Source organism: Mizuhopecten yessoensis, unplaced genomic scaffold (genome assembly GCF_002113885.1).
Source record: "Mizuhopecten yessoensis strain PY_sf001 unplaced genomic scaffold, ASM211388v2 scaffold9385, whole genome shotgun sequence".
Lineage (NCBI taxonomy): Eukaryota > Metazoa > Mollusca > Bivalvia > Pectinida > Pectinidae > Mizuhopecten > Mizuhopecten yessoensis.
Genome location: NW_018408021.1, coordinates 82,204 through 105,910, shown reverse-complemented (window position 1 = coordinate 105,910; position 23,707 = coordinate 82,204). Strand labels below are relative to the sequence as shown.

Here is a 23,707-nt window from a genome sequence, read left to right as displayed (position 1 = left end):
GTTACATAGTTCATTATAGTTGTAGTGTATATTTGTCTGTACACAATCAACAGGTACACACACACAAACTAGACAAACTTCTAGTTTCGCGCTTTTAGCTCTCTGGTGAGGTCTTCATGAGCGTTTTATCAGTGATCTCTGAGCAAGAAGACGTAAATACAAGATAATGAGTTTGCAGAGTACTGCAGTGCCTTCAGCCCCCTGGGGTCAGCACCACCATTTGTACAAATTTGCATCCCCACTAACTAGGGATGCTTCCAACAAAATATAATTGATATCCATTCCTAAGTTCCAGAGAAAAGGCGCTTAAACTAATGTAGCTAAATAACCCTTTTTTGGCCCCGCTCCTCAGCCCCTAGGGTGTTAGCCCCACCACCTCACTGGTTGAGAGAAACTCGTTTGAAAAAAGACGTACAGACGACGGACGCCACGGTAAACCGCTCATGAATACTGGACCGGAGAGCTAATAACGCAAAACTAGAACGAAACTGTTGAAAGTTAGATTAGACAGGCTGACACCCCCTCCCTCCCCCTCCCCCCACCCTGGGGCTAAGGGGATGGACCAAAAATAGTTTAAAACTTAAAAAAGGTTGAGATCCCCAACATATAACCATATATAGAATTGCTGAGAATATAGAGATGAATACACAAATGCCTCCAGGATGGCCTTGGATCTGGCCCCACCCTTGGAGATTGAGTCCCTGGGTTGTAACTTTGAAACGGTTGAGATCCCCAGAAAGCTCAGAAATAGTTGAGATCTCCACCCCATTACCATACATACAATTGCACATATGCTTCCAGGATGGGCCCAGAGTCTGACCCATCCTTAGGGACTTAACCCCTGGGCCATAACCTCGAAACGGTTAAGATCCCCACTCCAACAATGTATTTTATTGCTGGGCATAAAGAGATGAATTCAGTCATGATATTAGAATTGACTCCAGGGTCTGCCCCACCCTTGCAACCTTATTCCCTGGGTCATTCATTTGAAACGGTTGAGATCCCCACCCCAAAACAAAGTAAACAATTGCTTGGCATGAAGAGACGATTGCAGTCATGATATTATAATTGACCCCAGGTTCTACCCCACCCTTGCAGACTTAATCCCTGGGTCATAAATTTGAAACGGCTGAGATCCCCACCCCAAAACTAAATAAAAAATTGCTTAGTATGAAGAGACGATTGCAGCCATGATATAAGAATTGACACTTGGGTCTGGCAACAACCCTAGTTTCTGAGTCACAACAGTTGTGATCTCCACCCCATAACTATACATACAATTGCTGAGCATGACAATTAAATACAGGTATGCTACAAGGATTGGCCTTGGGGTCTGGCCCTATCACTGGGATTTTATTTGGAGAATATTTTGCCATGAATGCTTAGATATCCAGATGTGCGATGCAGGCCCTTTGGGCCTTTTGTTTCAGCGATCCCTGAGCAAGAAGACATAAAAGTGACTAAAATATACAAGATAATGATTTTGCAGTGTACTGCGCTCGTTGCTTTATATACCGATTATATTTCAGGTTTTTAACTAGTTTATTTTCATTCTCCCGGTGTTGCTTAATCTAGACTTAGTTGGTTTGTTTATTGATGAGACAACTTACTGCGTCCTGCTCGGGTTCTCAAAGAAGGTAATCTCACTGTAGCCGACACAGTGTTGCTGCTGCTTAATGTTAAAAGAGAGTTATAAGACTTCTATACCCTAATGTTTAATGATAAGGAAATAGTTCCAGACAGTGACAGTGAAAGTAGTCGATATCCTTTGTTGCCATTCTAACAAGTTGCACAAATGAATTATCATATGTTTTTCATTATAATACAAATGGTTGAATAAACATCATCATCAGGTGTGAAATTAGAAATTGATATCGTACTGATTATTACAAAGACCATTTTGACCTTTTGCCATGAGTGACATATATCTTGATATTTGGTACCTTGGTATAAGTTAATAGGGTTTCACGTCCTCGCGACAGATAGGGTCATATAAAGACAACTAGTATTGAAATGAGAAAAAAAACGATATAAATTCTAAGTGTTACCAAAGTCCTGAAATGATAGTTGTGACTTTCTGCTAAACGTCCAACATTTAGGTGTGGTTCGTTGTACATGTACAAGTTTCACGTCCTATCACAGCTGCTGTCATTAAAGGACGTGTATCCATGTGTGTTGTGTATGCATGCATGTGTGAATGTACGCCGGAGACGGGGTATGTTGGTGCAGGGAGCTCCCATATTAGTCGCCTCTTACGATACATGCAGTCGGTAACAGCAAGTGTATTCTTTTTAAGATCCCCGACCTGCAACGGTGGCATTTAGAGTAGTTTCAACAACTGGTTAACCCGTTTTCACTATACTGTGACTGGTAGAATACAATATTGGTTGTCTTCGGCATGTTTTCGGTAGGTAGCACTCTAAAGTCGGTATCAATCCGACCTATCGTAAGAAAGCATATATTCAGCATACCACCTCCAGCACACATATACAAACACACAGGGAGGCAAGTTCTTAAATTACCAGAGTTGTTTAAACCAAAACCAATCAAGACAAGGTTATAGAAGAAGGAGGATAATATAGTTGCCCGATCCTTTAAATTCTCATTCAGATAAAGTAGTGATGTCTTGTTCTAACGAGAACTATCTCTTTGTCTGTCTCTGTATCTTTACCCATGTAGGTTAAGGGAATAAATATCCTGCTGTATCTAGTTCATGTTGTAGTTGACGACTTATGCGGGACCTCTGCAGAACCGGGTTTTTTTCAATTCTCCAAAAATACCCAGTGATAATTTTGAATTACTCTTGAGAAAGAACAAATATATAATTACGTTTTGTCATGAATAGCAAACTAAAACAAAATCATAAATCCCTTTCAGAAGTAATGGACGAACAGAGGAACTATCAAGCGCAATGGAGGGCCGTTGCGACTGACATCGGAAACGATTTGATGGAATACACACGGCAGACATGCTTTTTAATTTTTCCAAAGACTTTTCATGATAACAACCAGGTATTTTCATGTTCACACTTTATTACACACATTTTGACACATAATTCACTCACCATTATCATCATCATTATCATAATCTTCCTCCCCATCATCATCACTTATTCATCATCATCATCATCATCATCATCATCATCATCATCATCCATACAATGAGTGGTATCAGCAACACACCTCAACAGACAGCCTCTGAACCACACTGCATCAACATTTCTCTAATCGGTACACTCAATATTTGGCATCAACAGACTCAATAATCATGATTAACTCATTCATAATGAGGAAGATCAGCATAACATTTTTTCTTTTTAATATATTGTTTCATGTATACACATTTTTTATGACGGACAATATAATCCACATCATATTATATTCTAAACATTTTCTTCGGGTTGGTTAGTACAGATTATGACAAGTTCTTTTTACACAACTTAAACTCTTATGTGTAAAAAGAACTTTTCATAATCCACATCATGTTATTTTTTTTAACCATATGACTACAGGTACACTTGTTTTCAGAACCAAATCGTATACTGCACTCATTAAAAAGCACCAACAGATATACCCACTCCTTTACGCTTTCACTTACACAAAAGGGAGGAAAGAGAAACAAGAGAGAAGAAAGGAATAAAAAAAGGAATGAATAAGCATAGACATTCTGTTGCAAAAATATCATATCGATGAATTCTAGGGATAAATACCAGAGACAGAGATGTCGAACTATCTTCATATAATATTTAAAAATGTATTACTTCCAGAATCAGCAAAATAAATTGCCAGAGTACTGGGCAGTTTCAAAAGAACTCATTCATAATTACAAATGTAACTTATTTAAAAATCAATATTATACTTTGTCACATTAGAAATAATGCTAGCAACTTAACTTTTATCTCTTTAATGACCATCTATTAGAATTTACTTCTTGTGAATGTGGTTATATACAAGAAACACTACTATTTTGACTGTGCCAGATACATCGATCACAGACAATTACTTTCAGCTTCTCTATTCAATGATAATCACTCACACTATACTCTACATACTATACTGAATGGTTGTAACCAACGTGACAATGAAACTAATACGAATATTCTAGAGAGAGTTTCAACCTTTATCGTGAACTCTAAAAAGTTTATAGTTTATATAACTAGAATTAACTATTTATGAAGTACTTATATTGTAAACATGAATATTCAAGTTCAAAGGACGTCTTGCATCAAACAAGCTTGGTGATCTACTTATGGCTGTTATCAATACCACAAAACTTACACATAAACACAGTGTGAATATTATATGCTCACCCCATAAATCGACATGGACTTGTATTTTGTACTGAGTAATTAGTAACAAGAATTTGTATGATTATATGTTTAACATACTATAATGTGAATGTTAATATACCATACAATATTGGCATGGCTTATTCATAATATTCAGTGTATATAAGCTTAATATTTAACTATCTACAAGTCACTCTATATGGATCTTGAACTCCCAGGGATGATCTAGTGCAGGAAGATGGCTAATATTCACTCATTACCCTGGTCAGGTCAGAATACAGCACAGTTTGACCTGTAATTTCTAAAATCAGTTTGAGTTATCTCCCCTATTGCCATTGACTTGCACATTGATATATGTTGTATATAAGTTTTATCTAAAAAAAAAAATCATTTTACTATAAATTATAATATACATATATATATATACTGTTCCATACAAATGCATGCAGGAGAGAACTGATATAGGCATAGCCTGATGTTCGATCCCATTCTTATACCATCATTAATAAAAGTTGTTCAGTTTCCTGTGAAGAGGGTTATTTAGTTCCATAAACCCTTCCCTTTCTTAAATTCTTTCAATTTCAATGATATTATGGGATATGCGTTGTCTGTTCTGTACCCTTCCTCTATACTTGATCCTTGAATACTGGTTAAAAGATATTCAGACACAAGAAAGTAGTCTAGCCTAGCCTGTTTGGTTGGGGTCTTTCTCCTACATGTATATCTCCTAGTTCCTTCATGTTGAACCCAAAAAATATCAATAAGCCAATTTTTCTCAACCATTTCTAACAGTTTATTTCTAGCTTTTGGATTGTTGATATTCTTATAGTTGTTATCATAATCTAACTTGGGATTAAGAACACAGTTAAAATCACCACATGTAATATTATTATCATTATCAAAAAGATGTATAGCTTAATCTTCGTAAAAAAATCTGGGCAGTCTAGGCTTGGACCATTCACGGTAACTAATTGTCGATGCTTCGTGATAAGATAATATTTCAAAATAAAGATTTACTTGTTCGCTGCATGTCTACCTGAAGTAGAGTTTAAAGGGGCTTGGGACGATATCCAAGAAAACCGTCAATTTGGGTCACTGGATGTTTATGAAATACAAACGGGAGGTGGAAAGCTTATTCTCCCGGGGGGATTTCAGGGTGACGATAGTATGCATGACATTTCCAACAGTCGCTTCCCATCGGATTTCCACTCATTTCCAAACCGAACAGATTATATAGATATTCATCTATTTGAATCGGATTTCCAGGAAGTCTTTCAACCTGAGAACCGTGATCCGAGAGTTATCAAAGACGAGAATGCTAGTCAAGACGAGGATGATAGTCAAGACGAGGATGATACACAATCCAATGAAACAGAGTCGACACCAATGCACACAGGAGGACGCAGGAATGCAGGCGATCGCAGAATGACGATGGCAGAAGTCGGAGATGTCATACGTTCCCGACATGACCCTTGTACCCCTAGCATGAAAGATATTGAACAGCGAAAGCGCACATTCCATGGATGGAGACTGAATGGAAACTTGGCTGCCGACAAAATGGCTCAGGCGGGATTCTTTCGTACGGGTATGACATTCACTCACATTTCAGGTTTTTCCTGTTAAAATGATATATCTTTTTATATATCTATATATATATTGTTATTGTTTTCAATATTTTATAAGTTATTCTTTATAATCATTGATGTCGGATATCAATCTAAATTTATAATCACTTGTTGTTTATCTCTTACATATATTTAAATTACTCCTAAATATGATATGTATACGTTACTGTATATAGATACATACGTCATCAACAGAAAACCTATCTAGATCATTACTTAAAGTGTCATCCCTCATCCCTCTTTTTTAGGGGGAGGGGGGTAATTATTGATAACATTTACAAAACCTGAACTGAATAAAGCCTGTAATACTAAGTTAACTTATTAAATTTAATATTTTCAAAAATTATAGAAAATATAAAACAAATATCAATCAATAGTTATAGGAATTAGTTTGTAAGTTGTATGTGACTATTTCGAAAATACAACATCATATGACATTAATGCGGCAAAATTACCACTGTTTTTATTGTTTGTAAATTAAATGGAATTATTTGAATTTTTTAGTTTTAGGAACTGGAAATCAGGCTAAATGTTTTCACTGTGGATTCTGCGGATATGAATGGGACGAAGCTCCTCTAGTGACGCATGTGAGATGGGCCCCAGGATGTAGGTTCCTGCGTGATAATTTTCACCTTGATTTTATATACGGCATACTCTTCAACCGTAAGTGTAGAATTTGTTTACTTATATATTTACATATATAATTATAAGAAAATGACGTATAAAAACCAACAACAGGATAAGATAATTATTTCTAATGTGATAAAATATCATTTCTTTTAAGCATCCCTGCATCACTGCAAAAAAATATAACAATGTATTGGAATTGTCTTTCCCTGTATGGTTATACATTTAAAAAATCATTTCTGAAATGAAAGCCAAACCTTGCGGATTTTTTATGAAAAATGTTAAAGAAGAAAAAAATCATTGTATCGAGGTAAGATTAGGATTCGAACACTGGACCTGAGATAAGTATATAGTCGCTTTAATCAACAGAGCCACACTGTCCCAGTCAAAGATAACTGCATGTACGAAAAACTAGAGTGGTGCTGTCGAGTTTTTGTGTGCAATGGGACAGTGATCGTTAGCAAAATTGTATTGGTGACACGGTACTTAAAGATATTATGAACCTTGCATTGAGTATTTGATATATATAAGACTATTTGTTTTATTTTATTTGAGGGAAACAGATGTAAACGTTCCGGGACTGGCACGGGATCCCTTGGAAAATCGAGTATTCTGTCGATAAAGAAGAAAATATATTTGACCGGCTGCAACACTTCGTCGCTCTGTCTATTCTTCCCACTTTGTTCTACTCTTTCCAATCGCCGATGTCCCATATGCACCGTTGGTAAAGGGCCTGTCACACCTTGCCGATTTGTGTCGCCGGAGCTATACCGATCCCCGAAAATCGCATAATTTGTGCTGCGGTTTTAGCTCCGGCCACCCAAATCGGCTAGCTGTGACAGGCCCTAAAGAATAATGTAACCGGTCGGTTTGTCATCATATTGTGTCCAGATTATAACATTTCAGTAAGATGGCACTATAAAATGGCCCCTTAGTGGCCCTATCGTCTACGGACACCGTCTTCACGTGGCCTTAACTGTTGTGATGACGTTAAACCCAATCAATCAATAATAAATTAATCAATATAGTTTTAACACGATGATAATTGTTTTGTATTCAGCTTTTTATTTTGAACTCCCTCATGCTTAACTTAAGGTGTTGTACATAGATATTTTGTATGTAGGTACATGTATACGTGTTTTATATGTCACGGTTGCTTATTTCATATGTTGATAATTATATTTTCTTTTATACTCTTCTACTTAATTTGGTAATACTGTTTCTAGCTATAATCATCTTAAAAGTGACATCTTAGCGTTATCGGAGATTACAAGAAATTGTTTCAATTACTGAAAATATATATTCAATTTGTCATGAAATAGGTAATGGTTATTGGTTATAGCTTTTGGTTAGTGGTAGAATATAATCTATGCTTATATATATACATATATGTTATAACTGGAATATATTCACTGGCACATTTTACATGAATTACAAGTTTGATTTAGTTTAAGGACTCGCACAACTGAATAATTTACTATATGTTATTATCAAGCTTTTGGGTTAAAAGCGTTATTATTTGAAGTTCAACACTTGTGCCAACTGTCCAGATTTACAGATACGTACCTGACAAAGGCTTTAAAGGGCATTTTTGGTGGGTTAAGTGGCATTAGTGACAACCGAAAGTTTACAAGCAAGTGGGAGGGGAATACCCCCTGACATTTGACCCCATATCAATCCGCTATTACATATTAAAATCTACTAAAACTATACTTTTTTCTAACGTTCAATATCTGTAGATTTAATTCAATATAAAATGTGTCAACAATTACCTATTTAAATTATTTAGACCCACTGTATTAAACTGGGATTTGTTTTAGGTAAGGATTACAATCGTATGAAGTCCTTACAGTTGATTGACTGATTTAATTGTGCGAGTCCTTAAGAAAAATTATCTGTATGAACCAAAGGAAGTAACGTCAAAGAGGGTTTTCATACCTGTCCCTTTCGGTAAATTCTACATATGTTTCGGAACTTTAATATATATGACCTTTCATTCCTTTGATCTTTAGCTCCACTAGTACTGACAATGCCTAAATGGATGTAATGAGTGGCGTAGCAAATCATTTTTTGAAGTGTATGCTTACAGATGGTCGAGCGTCCGAGGCGAGAAGCGCCGGAGGAGGGGAAGGGTATGGGAGCCGGAAAAAAAATCTACTAGGCCCTATAAGCAATCGCCCGTGTTCTGGGAACTTCTTTTAGTCTTATTACTAACAAGTAAATCCCGACTTTTTAAATCAACAATATCAAATTTTGTACTTCACAAAGTAGTTTTTGATTTACATAAACCTTCGATATTTGCCAATGTGCATAGACATAATATAATAAGACTAAGATTTTCAAAAGATTTTTTTTTATTTCTTTCCCTTTAATGATTGATACGGACGGTCCATATTATTATAAAATAAGAAATCAATAAAAAAAAATTATAACAAATTATTTTGAAAATGCTTGAGCATACAATTACAGATTTATCTGAGCCGCGAAATGTCAATCATAGATTACCTTCAGTAATGGACCACATAAAAAGGAAGTTAGCATTGTTCGACTAAATGATAATTAGAAATACGAGGTAATGAAGCACCTGTGTCAAATATAGTGAGTGGATTGCAGAAACCAAACAAAGAAAACATTTCCATAACTTTAATGGACTATATGGATATTTTCCCACTAACGGCTTCTTAGTGGTTATAACAACCTTGAATAGGAATTCAACTATTAAGTATTTCGAAAATAAGGGGAAATTTCCCTATGTGAATTTTAATAACGTTACAAGTTTATGACTTTTGGCTGTAAGTTTTGTGTCAATTACGTACGGTGAAACCCTGTGAGTGCATTTTTGTATCATTCTGGAGCCTACCTTTTGAATTGGGAATGTTTTATCATGGAAAGTGCATTAATACCAGAAAAATAACTCCAACCCTTCACATTGTTCCACTGGTGTCACTCAGAGCAGCATCAGTTGTTAAATAACTACATATGTTTTTACATGAGATATAGACATAGTTGTGCCTACATTTTCATTTTTCCTTAAATAATTCGCTTAATCAGTATATAAGCGCTTTAGAGTAATTTTACAATATATATAGGGCGCTATATAAATGTTGTATATTATTATTATAATTAATATTATTATATAATTTGTAAACCAATGATAAAAACAACGGTATGTTATTGAAAGGTTTAGGACAGTCCTCAAAGTATATTTGTCACGTAGAAAAGAGCCATCATCTCTTTACTGAAAACAAAGCCTTACTTACCTAATTTCACAAAATGTGTATAATGCCAGGTCGTAATGTTCGGCGCATCGTCATATTCTGTGCATGAACGTTATTTCTACGAATGGACGTAATTTTCAACACAATTTTTAGTGAAAAGAATGTGCATTTTGATGCATATTTAAATACATTTACTGAAACGAGCTACAGCTTTTACATTTTAGGTCTGACATGGTTAGATTCATTTAGTATGTCTCTGAAGTGATATCTCGCAACTTAATTGAAGTTATCGTGTTAAATATTTAAAATGCGGCGAATTATATTCCGAAATGAGTTTAGAAAAAAGACAGGTGGCTGTATTATGAGTGATAACTTTTACCATTTAATCAGCAAACATTGTTTTGAAATGTTGGTCAATTGGACGCAATAAGACCACTATATATGTGTAAAGACAAAATTGCAAAATGCTCTACGAATGTTGAATTGGTTAAAGTATGAGTACTTAGGTGCGCTAAATATTCCGACTGCTCTATATTTTATGAATAATAATTCTTTCGAATGCTCGGTTATAAAAGAAGGACGTATATCTTGGTGTTCTGTTCATTTTTATTACCCAATTCTATGAAAATTAAACACGTCGTGAACTCAAAATTATGGAATTTCGGATACTATATTCATGGCTTCAGATCACGTCCTTAAATATTTGATTTTTCAATACTGGATAAAATCAAATATGTGAATGTGTTAATTACAATATTTGTATTCAACCACATGTACTAATAATGAACAAGAATATAATCTTCACGATACTTAAGGTTAACATCTACAAGAGAATGTTTCGATCAACTCTATCGGTGTAAATAAAAAGGCATATATTAACGCCTTTTTGTATTATATATCATACGTTACATGTTTCTATTTGTAATTCTTAAGATGTAGGTAGAATGACTTTTGTTTGAAAATGTTATGACATTCTAACCCTAAATAACTATATTCACAATATTCATCAGACAAAAATGAAAAAGACTGGCTTTATTCATTTGTACATGATACGAAAAATAATTTGTTTTCTTTTTTTCAATCATGAAAACAACAGTAGTTTTGTGTATTTAAAACAGATTTAATAAAAAAAAATGTGACAACCTCGCAGATCTTTTTTCATAAATTGTATTTCAACAATTTTCCTTTTTCATAAAAATAAATAAGTTCATATCTGGTGAATATATGTGTATGGTTTATGTAAATTACGAGTAAACAAATTTTACTATCTTTTATGCATATATGCAAAGATTTATTTTGTTAATGTCAGACCGTATTCGTTAAATTGTCTACAATGGAACTTCACTTTTGCAGAGTTTACCATTGTTCAAGTTTTTGAAATTATTCGGCTTATCGAAATATTTATTATGTCTTTGAAAAATGAGGGAAGCATATTTCCTATCAATGTTTAAGTCAGTATAGTGCATTTGGTGGAAAAATTACCCCGAGCCAACACGATTCCTAATTAAATCAGAATTTAAATAAATAGAACATATTACAGTCAAGCTTTTCTAAATCGGTCGCCACTTACCCAGTTACTTCACTATACCCAGCCCTTGGTTGCTGACACAGGACTCCAGCCACTGTAGCATGGAACGAAAATGATCTAATGTGACCAAGACGTAAAATAAGAATATGCTTTAGGACTACGAAAGTTAACAGCCAACATACTGACCCATAATTATAGAAATGAATCATATTTGTTTTTTAATCTGACAAGCAATTGACGAATACGGTCAATATTGTGTGTTTCCATATTTAGCTGATTCTAAACATTTAATGTAATAAAATTGTGTGATATATTTCTAATCGTTGTTCTTTTATTATTATTATTGCGCAAAACATTGTATGGCTTATAAAACAGATGGAGATATTTTACAGTTTGCTGACAGTTTACATAGACTTTCATTAAACAGTTTCAGGCGATGAATTTCTTACCTCAAAAAAATAGAGCAGAACTGTTATTGAAAAACATATATGAAAAATTCCAGATCCCTATAAAATTCGAATAGCTTTCTGGAGTGATAGACAAAAATCTTTGCTGTAATAGGCTTGTTATGTGTACATACATATATATGTATGTAAGGCGATGGTCATTTGGAAATGGTATATACGGATAAGAGGTCTATTCGATAGCCACTTAGATGAAATGTCATCTCTTCTATTATCATAATCAAGCGAAGGGAACCAAACACTTACTTACCTAAAGAATGATTGAGAATCAAGAATTTCCAAGATTCGGGGGCCATGACATTGTATCACAGTCTACCATTGGTCACACTAAACTTATAACGTGCAAAACAATCCTTACAGGTGAACGTCAAGAAAAGAGAAATAATTAAGTACATATTTGTACAGTACTTTGGTTTGTCAGGGCCTGGAAAAGAGCCCATATACCATTACCCTTCCCGGTTTTGGGAATGCTCAACACCGAGGCCAAAATAGAGCTTTTTACGTTAGGATAAGGCAGATTTATTTCGATCACCTTTCTGTTCCTATAGGAATCATAGGTACCAGTGGGAAGCAGCAGGTAGAATCTATGTAGAATCTAGGTATATGCGTTACTACATGTACATGTACATGCGTGAAATCTGTACTAGCTCTATATATTTATGGAACAAAAACTAACGTCACGCTACCACGATTGGTACACTACCCAAATTGGTACACGGGTCAGAAAATAGTTCAAATAGAACTTTAAAATTAAATTTGAGCATTTTCCTTTGACAGCATAACAAAATAGATATTTTTAAGAATTTCTACCGAATAGTTTTGTTTTCAGGAACGTTTTAAGAGTACACGATGAATTCAAAGTAAACATATCAGAAAACCAGTAAAACCGACGTACGTCGACGAAATTTTGGAGGATTTTGAAGGGGTTAAATATAAGTATGTTTAAATGTTTATTTCTGGTCCTTGTAACCGGATAATATAAACGTGTATATATACACGATTGTAGTTCAGTATGGTATTTATAAAAACAACATATTTGGTTGCAAAAGGCACATCAACTAGTAGAAATAAAAACAAGTCTTATAGCCTGTGATATGGTGTACCAGTCTTGGTACTAATCACGGCCGAAAAACGTTATTATTTCCCATTGAGAGTAAAGGGTCTTTACCCAAATTTCTTATCATTTCCAACAAAGGTTGAATTCTTTACCAATAAAATTTCCACGGAATTAGGTATCTAAGTCCGTGGTTGAATAAACATATGTAGACACTAGCACAGGGGCTCGGTTTCGGGATACTTTCGGTTAATAATAAACCTATACACACCAGTAAATACACATTCTAAAACCTTTAAAAAATTGAGGGTACCGAGGTGAAACCGAGTCCATGTGGACACTAGCTATAATAGTAAACTTATTCCCTCCTTTGGTTTGCCTTTGTGCATGGATTGTGTCTTTGTATTGTATCACGGCCTATCGACAATATTTAGATGGAATTCATTCAGTTTTCCATCGAAGTTTTTATTGAAGTCGGTTCCGCTGTTTTGCAGAGGTTGTTTACAGGCGTGCGACGGACAATTTAAGGCGATCTTGATAGATCAACAAAGACTTAATGTCAGGTGACCGAAAAATTAATTAAAAACTATTTTAATGAATAAAAACCAAAGCATGGTGTCCCCATGTTTTTTCCACTGTCACTTCTTTATTACGCCACTTTACATCATGATACATTTGCTTTGGTGTTATTAGAAATTATCTTATACACATAGATTCTACTTGCCAACTCTTCCTAAATATTTAGGAGGGAGACTCTCGATTGTTGACCCTTTCAACCAGTTGAACAACACTGAATGAATCGCTTTAGGCAAGATTGTCCCTATGGGGTATATATAAACACATTGTGTTTAACCTGTGTTGTAATTTTGAGCATGCAGAATCTCTCCAGGGGAAATTCTAAAAAGTTGGCAAGTATGGTACAGTTTAATTACAGGTTTATTGTTTAAATTGATTTTACGTCTTCAGGAATGTTTAATGGATAATATTGCGCGTACGCAGAACATCATAGTTTGCTGTCAGATTCAAGTAGCAGAAAATGTTGTTTAGAGTAATTGAAGTACCATACTTTTCGTTTGTATCAATTATTTAATTCACACTCTCAAAATACACATGCGTGCATAATTGTTTTGAATACTATTATACTGTATAGGTAAAATCACAACAATAATGGGTTTTCACTGTATCACGTGAAAACAGGTGTTGCATCATTGCATCATTTACTACCGGGTTAAAGGACGTACATGCGCAATACAATTCATACATTGAGGAACAGTTATTTGTACGGACTATAAAGTTATTTGGAAGAAATTCGTACGAATGTATGTACATGAATTGATCACATTTCACTTTTTATTGAATATTTGTGTATATGCTTGTCTAGAGCTATCTATAATATGTCTCATCATTTTAAATCATTGCAAATACTCTACTACGAAAAATCGTGCCGTCTCTAAAACGTTGATTGGAAAATCTAAAATACATGAGATGTCAGTATGACATTTCTTCTATAAGAAATGTGACGTACTCATATTTGCGATTATCAAACAATATGTCATTCATCATTACATATCGAATACAAATCAAATCTTAAAATTGACATAATGAATGTTTATTTCACACATTACCCTCTGTACGTACCCGGAAGTCATACAGGAAAACGCAATATGGCGGCTGATATATACATGAACCCTGTGTAGCTTATAGATAATTGTCACCTCTGAGGGGTTGCCTTTAAAGATTCAATCGAACAATTATGCCCCGTTATATTAAAGCACGATACCCAGCCTTTATGCACCCATTTATAAACAACACGAAAGGCATGATTAACTGTGTTGTTTAAAGTGAAGGACACTCTACCACCCAACAAGACTAATGGACATTTAATCTCGCATGTCGCATGTGGTTTAAATTTATTTGATTATTCCATTTTCTCCGATAACATACTAATTTCAATGACCTGGTTGATGCCATCAACTACGAAATCGCAACAAAAACTGTATTGTCGTGCTATCAAATTCCAGGAAAGTTGAAATCTATTTTTATCGAGTACCGAGAATTGTATCTTATAATTGTGTCCCTTTATCGTTATATACAAATATATACATTCCCTTAAGAACTTACGCATGTTTTAAACAGTTAGTAAAAGAAATAGAATCAAACGAGAGACAAAAAAAAGTATTTCAACCGTAACGGCGTTATGGTAATGCACATAGGTCTGTTCTTCAATTACTCCTCACCTTATCCAAAACAAACATTTTGTGCAGTCCTGGAACTAGGTAAGGTAGCCAAACGACTCAATGGAATGTATATGCTTCTGTTAACACTGTAGCACAACTTCCTTGACAGAAAGGTCAAAAGTTCGATTCCTCCGAAAATAAAAAATAAAAAATACATAAATCATAAATTTACAAATTTCGTATGTTTGCTTTCAGATTCATTTTTACTATTAGATATTTTTAACTTTACTATTGAACAATGTATTCATTTTGAGCATTTGTAATATGCCCCGTTTCTTTTTCCATATATTTCATTGAGGCATTTTGTTTTGTTTTATCTATATTTTTACCGTCAAATGGACATTTAAAACTATTTATCGCTAAATATGTATATATTAAATCACCGATTTGTCTCAAGAGTACCGGGCTGTTGACCAATGCAACATCAAAACGTATTTCTAAGAGGGTCAGGTGGTGTAGTGATATGAGCTATGGGTATTTCTAGGCTAGGAGATTGGGTTACACTTGTCGTGAGTTCGATGTCCGGACAGGGTACGAGACATAACATTGTCTTCCTTTGTCATTTGTGATTCTATATCATTTCTTTATATCTAAACCCATGTATCATATACATTAGAGTATGTTGGTCTGAAGGTTTAAGATATGAACTACATGTCGCAATTGCATTGCGTTTGCTTTATATAATAGATAGATAGATAGATAAAGAAATAAAACATAACAAAATGATAATAATTCAGCTGTTATAGTTTAGTTCAATTGGTGTGTTAGTTTGCTAGGGGTATTATGACCTTGTAACAACCAAGTTCATGCAATACCTAGGGTTACAACACCGAAAGGAAAGAGTAGGTAAAAAAAACAAAAAAAAACAGTATCTTTCTATATAGAAAACAAGACGATCCCCCACCTCCCCATTCTTCAGGTGACCCACATACGAGTCTCTTACGATATGTGGTGCGATACAGATATTTTCCTTCTCTTAAACTGGACAGGGGTTCTGTCCGAATCCTCACTTATGCACTATAATTTTCATATTTGCGTTTGATTTTAAACAGGGGAGAAAGTTGTATTTATAATATTGTTTTGTTCAACAATTATAGTGTATCACCTATCAGAATCAATGATTCCAAATTTATTCCAGACACATAATCCACTTTAAGCCAGAAATAAACGAGTCATAAATCGATATTTTGTTGTTGTTTCTTGTAAACAATATTTATTTTTTATTTTTCCATCGAATGACGTTTAATATATTGTCCTTTTTACATATTACCAAAAAAACATTTGTAGATAAAAATGGTTGTAAAATGAAATTTTCCTTGAAATGTTACATTTTTATTATAGTTGTAGTGTATATTTGTCACACATATTTGTACACAATCAACGTATCTACAATTACCTGAGGTAGGCGGTTTCTCGAAACTAATCACTGTCCTATTTTATCACCTTTCGTTTTGCTTATCTGAACATGTGTGTACCTACGGTGCATACACACGTACTTATAAAACTTAACCTTCACCAGTTTCGTACTAGTTTTGCGATATGAGTTCTCTGGTGCAGTATTCATGAGCGTTTGTTCAGCGTGATATCTGAGCAAGATGACATTAAAGCGACTAAAATTTACCAGATAATTATTTAGCAGTGAACAGTGCTCGTGGCTTTATGTACCGAATATATTAATTGATTTTCTGGTTTTATACGAGTTAAAATTGATTGGTGTGGTTTTTAACTAGTTTATTTTAAATCTCCCAGTGTTGCTAAATCTCGACTTGGATAGTTTGTGTATTGATGAGACTACTTATTGCGTCCTGCTCGGGTCCTTTAAGAAGGTAATCACACTTTAGACGACATAGTGGTGCTGCTGTTTAATGTTAAAAGAGAGTTATGAGATTTGTATTGTATATGAGTATTTCGCTCTATTCCCTATTGCTTGATAATAGTAGGAGGCACGGTAGTCTAGTGGTAGGACGCCGGGCTCATGACCGAAGGGTTGCGGGTTCGAGCCACGGCACGGCACTGTGTTGTATCTTTGAGCAAGATACTTTACTCCGCTTGTTCCAGTTTACTCAGCTGTATATGAGTACGTGGTTGGGTAGTGCTAGAAATGTTGAATGCTAGCTGTGAGCGCCGAAATGGCAGCACCGGCTGTATGCTCCCAAGGGAGCTGAGAAAGATGTTGGCTGGTTGCAAAGGCCCTATAACCACGGATAATAGTTTGTGAGCCACTTTGAGACGACCTACGAACTAGGTTGTGATAAAGCAGTATACAAGAACCTCCAAATATTATATTTTTATTACCTTAGTATAATAAGAAAATAGTTCCTGATAGTGACAGTGACAGTAGTCAATATCCTTCGTTGACAATTTAGCAAGCTGTACAAATAAATTACAATATACCTATTTTCTTATTATAATGCAAATGGTTTAAAGAACAACATCATTTGACGAACGGATAATGCATTAGAGAGAACAGGGTGTTATCAGGACGAAAAGTGTTGGGGGTCCTATCGACTGCATGACGTCAAAACAAACGAAATACATTTCTATTTTCAAACTTTAATTTTAGAATACAACACGTCATATGATATCATCAGTTATTTGAAACATCTTCGTTTATCTTAAAAAAGAATGCAATCATATCTAATGTTCATTTAAATTAGCTTATAACAATGCTCTAACGGTGGCTTCACGGTCGTTAAACAAACTACGCCTGAATTACGTGATACGGCGCGACATATTATCAATATACTATGTAGTGAGGTCACCTTTGTTACGCAAAACAAATATGTAATTTTGGTCAATAGTACTAGGCATACATAATGCAAATGTTAAGTGTTATTAATTAGTTATGATTTAGCGATGAACCTGCTCATTTATAGAATAGCAAATGTTTTGTCATTAAGTTAAACTTGAAATCTTTAAACAGAAATACCCAGTGATAATTTTGTATTGATTTCGAAAAAAACTATTCCTTATAATTACGTTTCGTCATGAATTGCAATTTTAAACCAAAATCATCAATCGAAATTAACACCTTGGTTATCTTTCTCTTTCAGAAATAATGTCCGAACGAGTAAGAAGCGAAGAACAAGCAAGGGTCGTTGTGACTGATATCGGAAACGATTTGGTTGAAAACATACGACAGATATGCTTCATGATGAGAGAATATTTCAAGATAAAAATATTCATGTTTGCTGCATGTATATCTGACGAAGAGTTAAGAGGGGCTTGTGGCGGTGGCAATAGACATATAGGTAATATGTATTACTACGATATCCAGGAAAACCGTCAATTTGGATCACTTGATGTTTATGAAATACAAACGGGAGGTGGCAAACTTATTCTTCCGGTGGGATTTCAGGGTGACGATAGCATGCATGACATTTCCAACAGTCGCTTCCCATTGGATTTCCACTCGTTTCCAAACCGAACAGATTATATAAATACTCATCTACTTGAATCGGATTTCCAGGAAGTCTTTCAACGTGAGTACCGTAATCAAGAAGTTATTGAAGACGAGGATGATACACAATCCAATGAAACAGAGTCGACACCAATGCACACAGGAGGACGCAGGAATGCAGGGTATCGCCGAATGACAATGGCAGAAGTCGGAGATGTCATACATTCCCGACATGACCCTTGTACTCCTAGCATGAAAGATATTGAACAGCGCATGCGCACGTTCCATGGATGGAGACTGAATGGAAACTGGGCAGCCGACCAAATGGCTCAGGCGGGATTCTTTCGTACGGATATGACATTCACTCACATATCAGGTTTTTCCTGTTAAAAATGTATATATCTTTATCAGAACACATATCATATCCCGCAGTGAAATATGATTATCTGAGATATCCCCCCCCCCCCCCCCCCCCCCGTCATAAACGTTATTCTTTATAATTATTCATGTCGAACATCAATCTTAATTTATTATCACTTGTTGTTAATCTCTTACATATATTTAAATTACTCAACAGAGAAGCTATCTAGATCATTACTTAGTTTCATCCCCCATCCCTCATTTTCACGGGGGGGTGGGGGGGATATTATTGATAACATTTACAAAACCTGAACTGAACAAAGCCTGTAATAATAAGTTCACATATTAAATTTAATATTTTCAAAAATTATAGAAAATAAAAAAACAAATATATCAATCAATAGTTATTTGAATTAGTTTGTAAGTTGTATGTGATCATTTTGAAACTGCAACATGATAGGACATTTATGCGGCAAAATTACCACTGTTTTTATTGTTTGTAAATTAAATGGAATTATTTGCATTTTTTAACTTTAGGAACTGGAAATCAGGCTGAATGTTTTCACTGTGGATTCTGCGTAAAGGAATGGGACGAAGATCCTCTAGTGACGCATGTGAGATGGGCCCCAAGATGTAGTTTCCTGCGTGATACTTTTCCCCTTGATGTTATATACGGCATACTCTTCAACCGTAAGTCTAATATTTGTTTACTTATATATTAACTAGAAAATGACAAATAAAAAAAAATAACAGGATAAGATAATTATTTCTAATGTAATAAAATATCGTTTCTTTTAAGGATCCCTGCATCACTGCAAAAACCTGTAACTATGTATTGGAATTGTCTTTCCCTGTATGGTTATACATTTGATAAATCATTTCTGAAAAGAGAGCCAAGCCTTACGGATTTTTAATGAAAATAATTATAAAGCAGAAAAAGGAGCCTTGAATTTAGGTAAGACCAGGATTCGAACTCTGGACATTAGATAATTATACAGTCGCTCCAACTAACAAAAGAATTTAGGTAAGACCAGGACTAACAAAACTACCAAGTCAAATGTAAACACACTTGCCAAGTCGCAAAAGAGTTGTGTCTAAAACAATATTAAAGGGAGATAACTACATGTACAACAAATACAGTGATGCTCTCTAGTTTTTGTGTTCAATAGGACAGTGATCGTTAGCAAAATGTTCAAAACACGGTACTTAAATAAATGGTGTACCTTACACTGAGTATATGATACATATAAGACTGATTTGTCTTTTATAGGGAAACAAATGTAATTGTTCCGGGACTGGCACGGAATCCCTTGGAAACTCGACCTCGCCTTGCCGATAAAGAAGAAAATATATTTGTAACTGAGCGGAATGCCATTATTCCGTGTCCAGATTATGACATTTCAGTGATATGGCACTATAAAATAGCCCCTTAATGGTCCCATCGTCTACGGACACCGTCTTCACATGGCCTTAGCTGTTTTGATGACGTAAAACTTTAATTTGATGATAATTATTTTGTTATCAGCTTTTTATTTTGAATTCCTTCATGCTTAACTTAAGCTGTTGTACATAGATATTTAAAATAACTATCTCTCATCCTTCTGACTTGATCTTTTTTATATTTATCTCTTTCTTTTCATCTAAAAATCATACGATTTTGTATGTAGGTGCATGTATACGTGTTTTATATGTCACAATTGCTTGTATTGACAGACTTATTGGATATGTTCAACATTACTTGAAACAATATATTAATAATCTAGTTACTCCCGACCTTTTGTTTAATATTTTCTTTTATATTCTTTTACCTAATTTGATAATACTGTTTCTAGCTATAATCATCAAAAAAGGTGACATCTTAAAGTTATCGGAGATTACAAGAAATTGTTTCAATTACTGAAAATATATATCCAATTTGTCATGAAATAGGTTATGGTTATTATTTATAGCTTTTGGTTAGTGGTAGAATATAATATATGCTTATATATAACTGGAATATATTACACTGGCACATTTTACATGAACATGCACAACTAAATCATTCACTATATGTTATTACTAAGCTTTTGAGCTAATTACGTTAATATTTGAGGTTCAACACTAGTGCCAACTGTCTAGATTCACAGATACGTACCTGACAAAGGCTTCAAGGGGCATTTTTGGCGGGTTAAGTGGCATTTGACAACCGGAAGTTTTACAAGCCAAACCGGTGAAGTGGGAGGGGAATACCCCCTGACATTTGACGCCACATCAATCCGCCGTTACATATTAAAATTTACTAAAACTATACGTTTTTCTAACGTTCAATGTCTGTAGATTTAATTCAATGTAAAATATGTCAACAATTACATATTTAAATTACTTGAACCTACTGTATTAAACCGGGACAAATTTTAGGTAAGGATTACAATCGTATGAAATCCTGAGAGTTGATTGACTGATTTAATTGTGCGAGTCCTTAAGAAATATTATTTGTTTAAACCAAAATAAGTCATACCTGTCCCTTTCGATAAATTCTACATATGTTTCGGAACTTTAATATATGTGACCTTTCATTCCTTTGATCTTTAGCTCAACTAGTAGTGACAAAACATAAATGGATGTAATGAGTGGCGTAGCAAATCATTTTTCGAAGTGTATGCTTACAGATGGTCGAGCGTCCGAGGCGCGTAGCCCGGGAGAAGGGGGAGGGTAAGGGAGCTGGAAAATTCTACTAGGCCCAATAAGCAATCGCCCGACTTTTTAAATTAACAATATCACATTTTGTACCTCACAAAGTAGCTTTTGATTTACATAAACCTTCGCTATTTGCTAATGTGTATAGACATAATATGATAAGACTAAAATTAAAAAAAAAACAAAAAAAATCCTTTTACTAATTGATACGGGCGGTCCATATTAATAAAAATCAATAAAAATAAAAATAATCATAACAAATTATTTTGAAAATGTTAGTGCATGCTTGAGCATACAAGCATACATGTACGATACGCCACTAAGTGCAGTAATAGGGTGGATTTGTTTAGATTCCTCCTTCTTCAAAATAAATTGTAAATAGGTGCCACCTTACTGATTATTTAACAATGCGGCAATATATTCTGTTGAAAGCCATAAAACAGGTGTTTAGTTTAATCATTGGCTAGAGGTTATTAACGTATCAAGAGTGTTTTTTTCTGCTTGAAGATAGTTTAGCGGTTATTTTTTATCATTGTCATCATTATTTTCTTTTTATTTGTTTAATTATGCTAGTGTAGCATCAGAGCAGTACGAAAAAGAAGGCAAACTTGATGCATTTTGATACACTTCAAAATACCATCGTTATATAGATGTATGCTAAGTGGCACAAGCGATTGTTATAAGTGTGGATAATTTCAATATTTATCTGAGCCGCGAAATGTCAATCATAGATTACCGTCAGTAATGGACCACATAAAAAGTAAGTCAGTGTTGTTCGACTAAATATTAATTAGAATACGAAGTAATGAAGCACCTACATCAAATATAGTGAGTGGATTGCAGAAACCAAACAAATAAAACATTTAGTGCACCATATGGATATTTCCCACTGAGGGCTTCATAGTGGTTATAACAACCTTGAATAGGAATTCATGTATTAAGTATTTCCAAAATAAGGGGAAATTTTCCTATATTATTTTAATAACGTTACAAGTTTATGACTTTTGGCGTATAAGTTTTGTGTCAATTACGTACGGTGAGACCCTGTGAGTGCAATTTTGTATCATTCTGGAACCTATCTTTTGAATTGGGAATGTTTTATCATGGAAAGTGCATTAATACCAGAAAATAATTCCAACCATTCACATCGTTCAACTAGTGAATTGTCACTCAGAGCAGCATCGGTTGTTAAATAACTACATATGTTTTTACATGGGATATAGACATAGTTGTGCCTAGAATTTCATTTTTCCTTAAATAATTCGCTTAATCAGTATATCATTTGCAGACCAACGATAAAAACAGCCGAATGTTATTGAAAGGTTTAGGACAGTCCTCAAAGTACATTTGTCACGTACAAAAAGAGACATCATCTCTTTACTGAAAACGAAGCCTTATTTACCTAATTTCACAAAATGTGTATAATGCCATGTCGTAATATTCTGTGCATGAGCGTTATTTCTTCGAATGAACGTAACTTTCAACACAAATTTGGACTATGTATGGTTTGGGCCTTTTTTGGCCCCCAAATCCATCAAAACAAAAAATCTGCAATAGAACTTTCAAACGAATGTTTCTTTAATTTTGAATACTTCCCCAGTACTATTATGTAAATATTTATTTATGTTTTCAATTCTGGCTGCCATGGTGACCAGGTCATATTTGCATAAATTATTGAAATTTGATTATTCAGTCAATTTTGACAGGTTTTCACCTAGTTTTTCTCTTAGCTACCATAGAGCGCACTCTTGAACAAACTTTATATTTCTTCTAAAGATGTATTACAGGTGCCTACACATTATCCTTTAATATTAAGTTTGTTCAAGCATGCGCTCTATAGTTTCTAGGAGAAAAACTATGCAAAATATCCCAATATTCACAATATTCACCACAACTTTTAGTGAAAAATATATGCATTTTGATGCAAATTTAAATACATTTACTGAAACGAGCTACAGCTTTTACATTTTAGGTATGTCATGGTTAACGTTAGATTCATTCATTATGTCTCTGAAGTGATATCTCGCAACGGCCATTTTGAAAATGTGTATTAATGTGTATATCTTGCGCTTCACAAAAGGCCAACATTTCACCTTTTTGACACTAGATTGATCACCTAAATTGTCATTGTGTCGCCATTTTTAATTGTAGCAGGTTCAATTTTGCTGTACAACTTTATAATGTTCAATATGATAAAAAATAATATGCAACAGAATGGAAAATTATACAT

The 23,707-nt window shown here is 34.5% G+C and overlaps 1 protein-coding gene across 7 annotated transcripts in view; it reads left to right on the top strand.

Annotated features, from left to right (window-relative positions):
• The window catches only part of LOC110457934 (baculoviral IAP repeat-containing protein 2-like), a 43,810-nt gene that overhangs the window by 7,066 nt on the left and 13,037 nt on the right, over positions 1-23,707 (top strand). For 2 of the 7 annotated variants that reach the window (XM_021509419.1, XM_021509418.1), the window contains exons 2-5: positions 2,881-3,011; positions 5,555-5,638; positions 18,559-18,817; positions 19,339-19,491. In XM_021509419.1, coding sequence (XP_021365094.1) covers positions 2,883-3,011; positions 5,555-5,638; positions 18,559-18,817; positions 19,339-19,491 — 625 coding nt within the window. In that variant the 5' untranslated portion in view covers positions 2,881-2,882. Of the gene's footprint in view, positions 1-2,877; positions 3,012-5,554; positions 5,639-14,041; positions 14,124-18,094; positions 18,818-19,338; positions 19,492-20,071; positions 23,029-23,707 lie in introns of those variants that run through there. The other 5 variants (XM_021509417.1, XM_021509416.1, XM_021509422.1 and 2 more) reach the window with 4 other exon arrangements.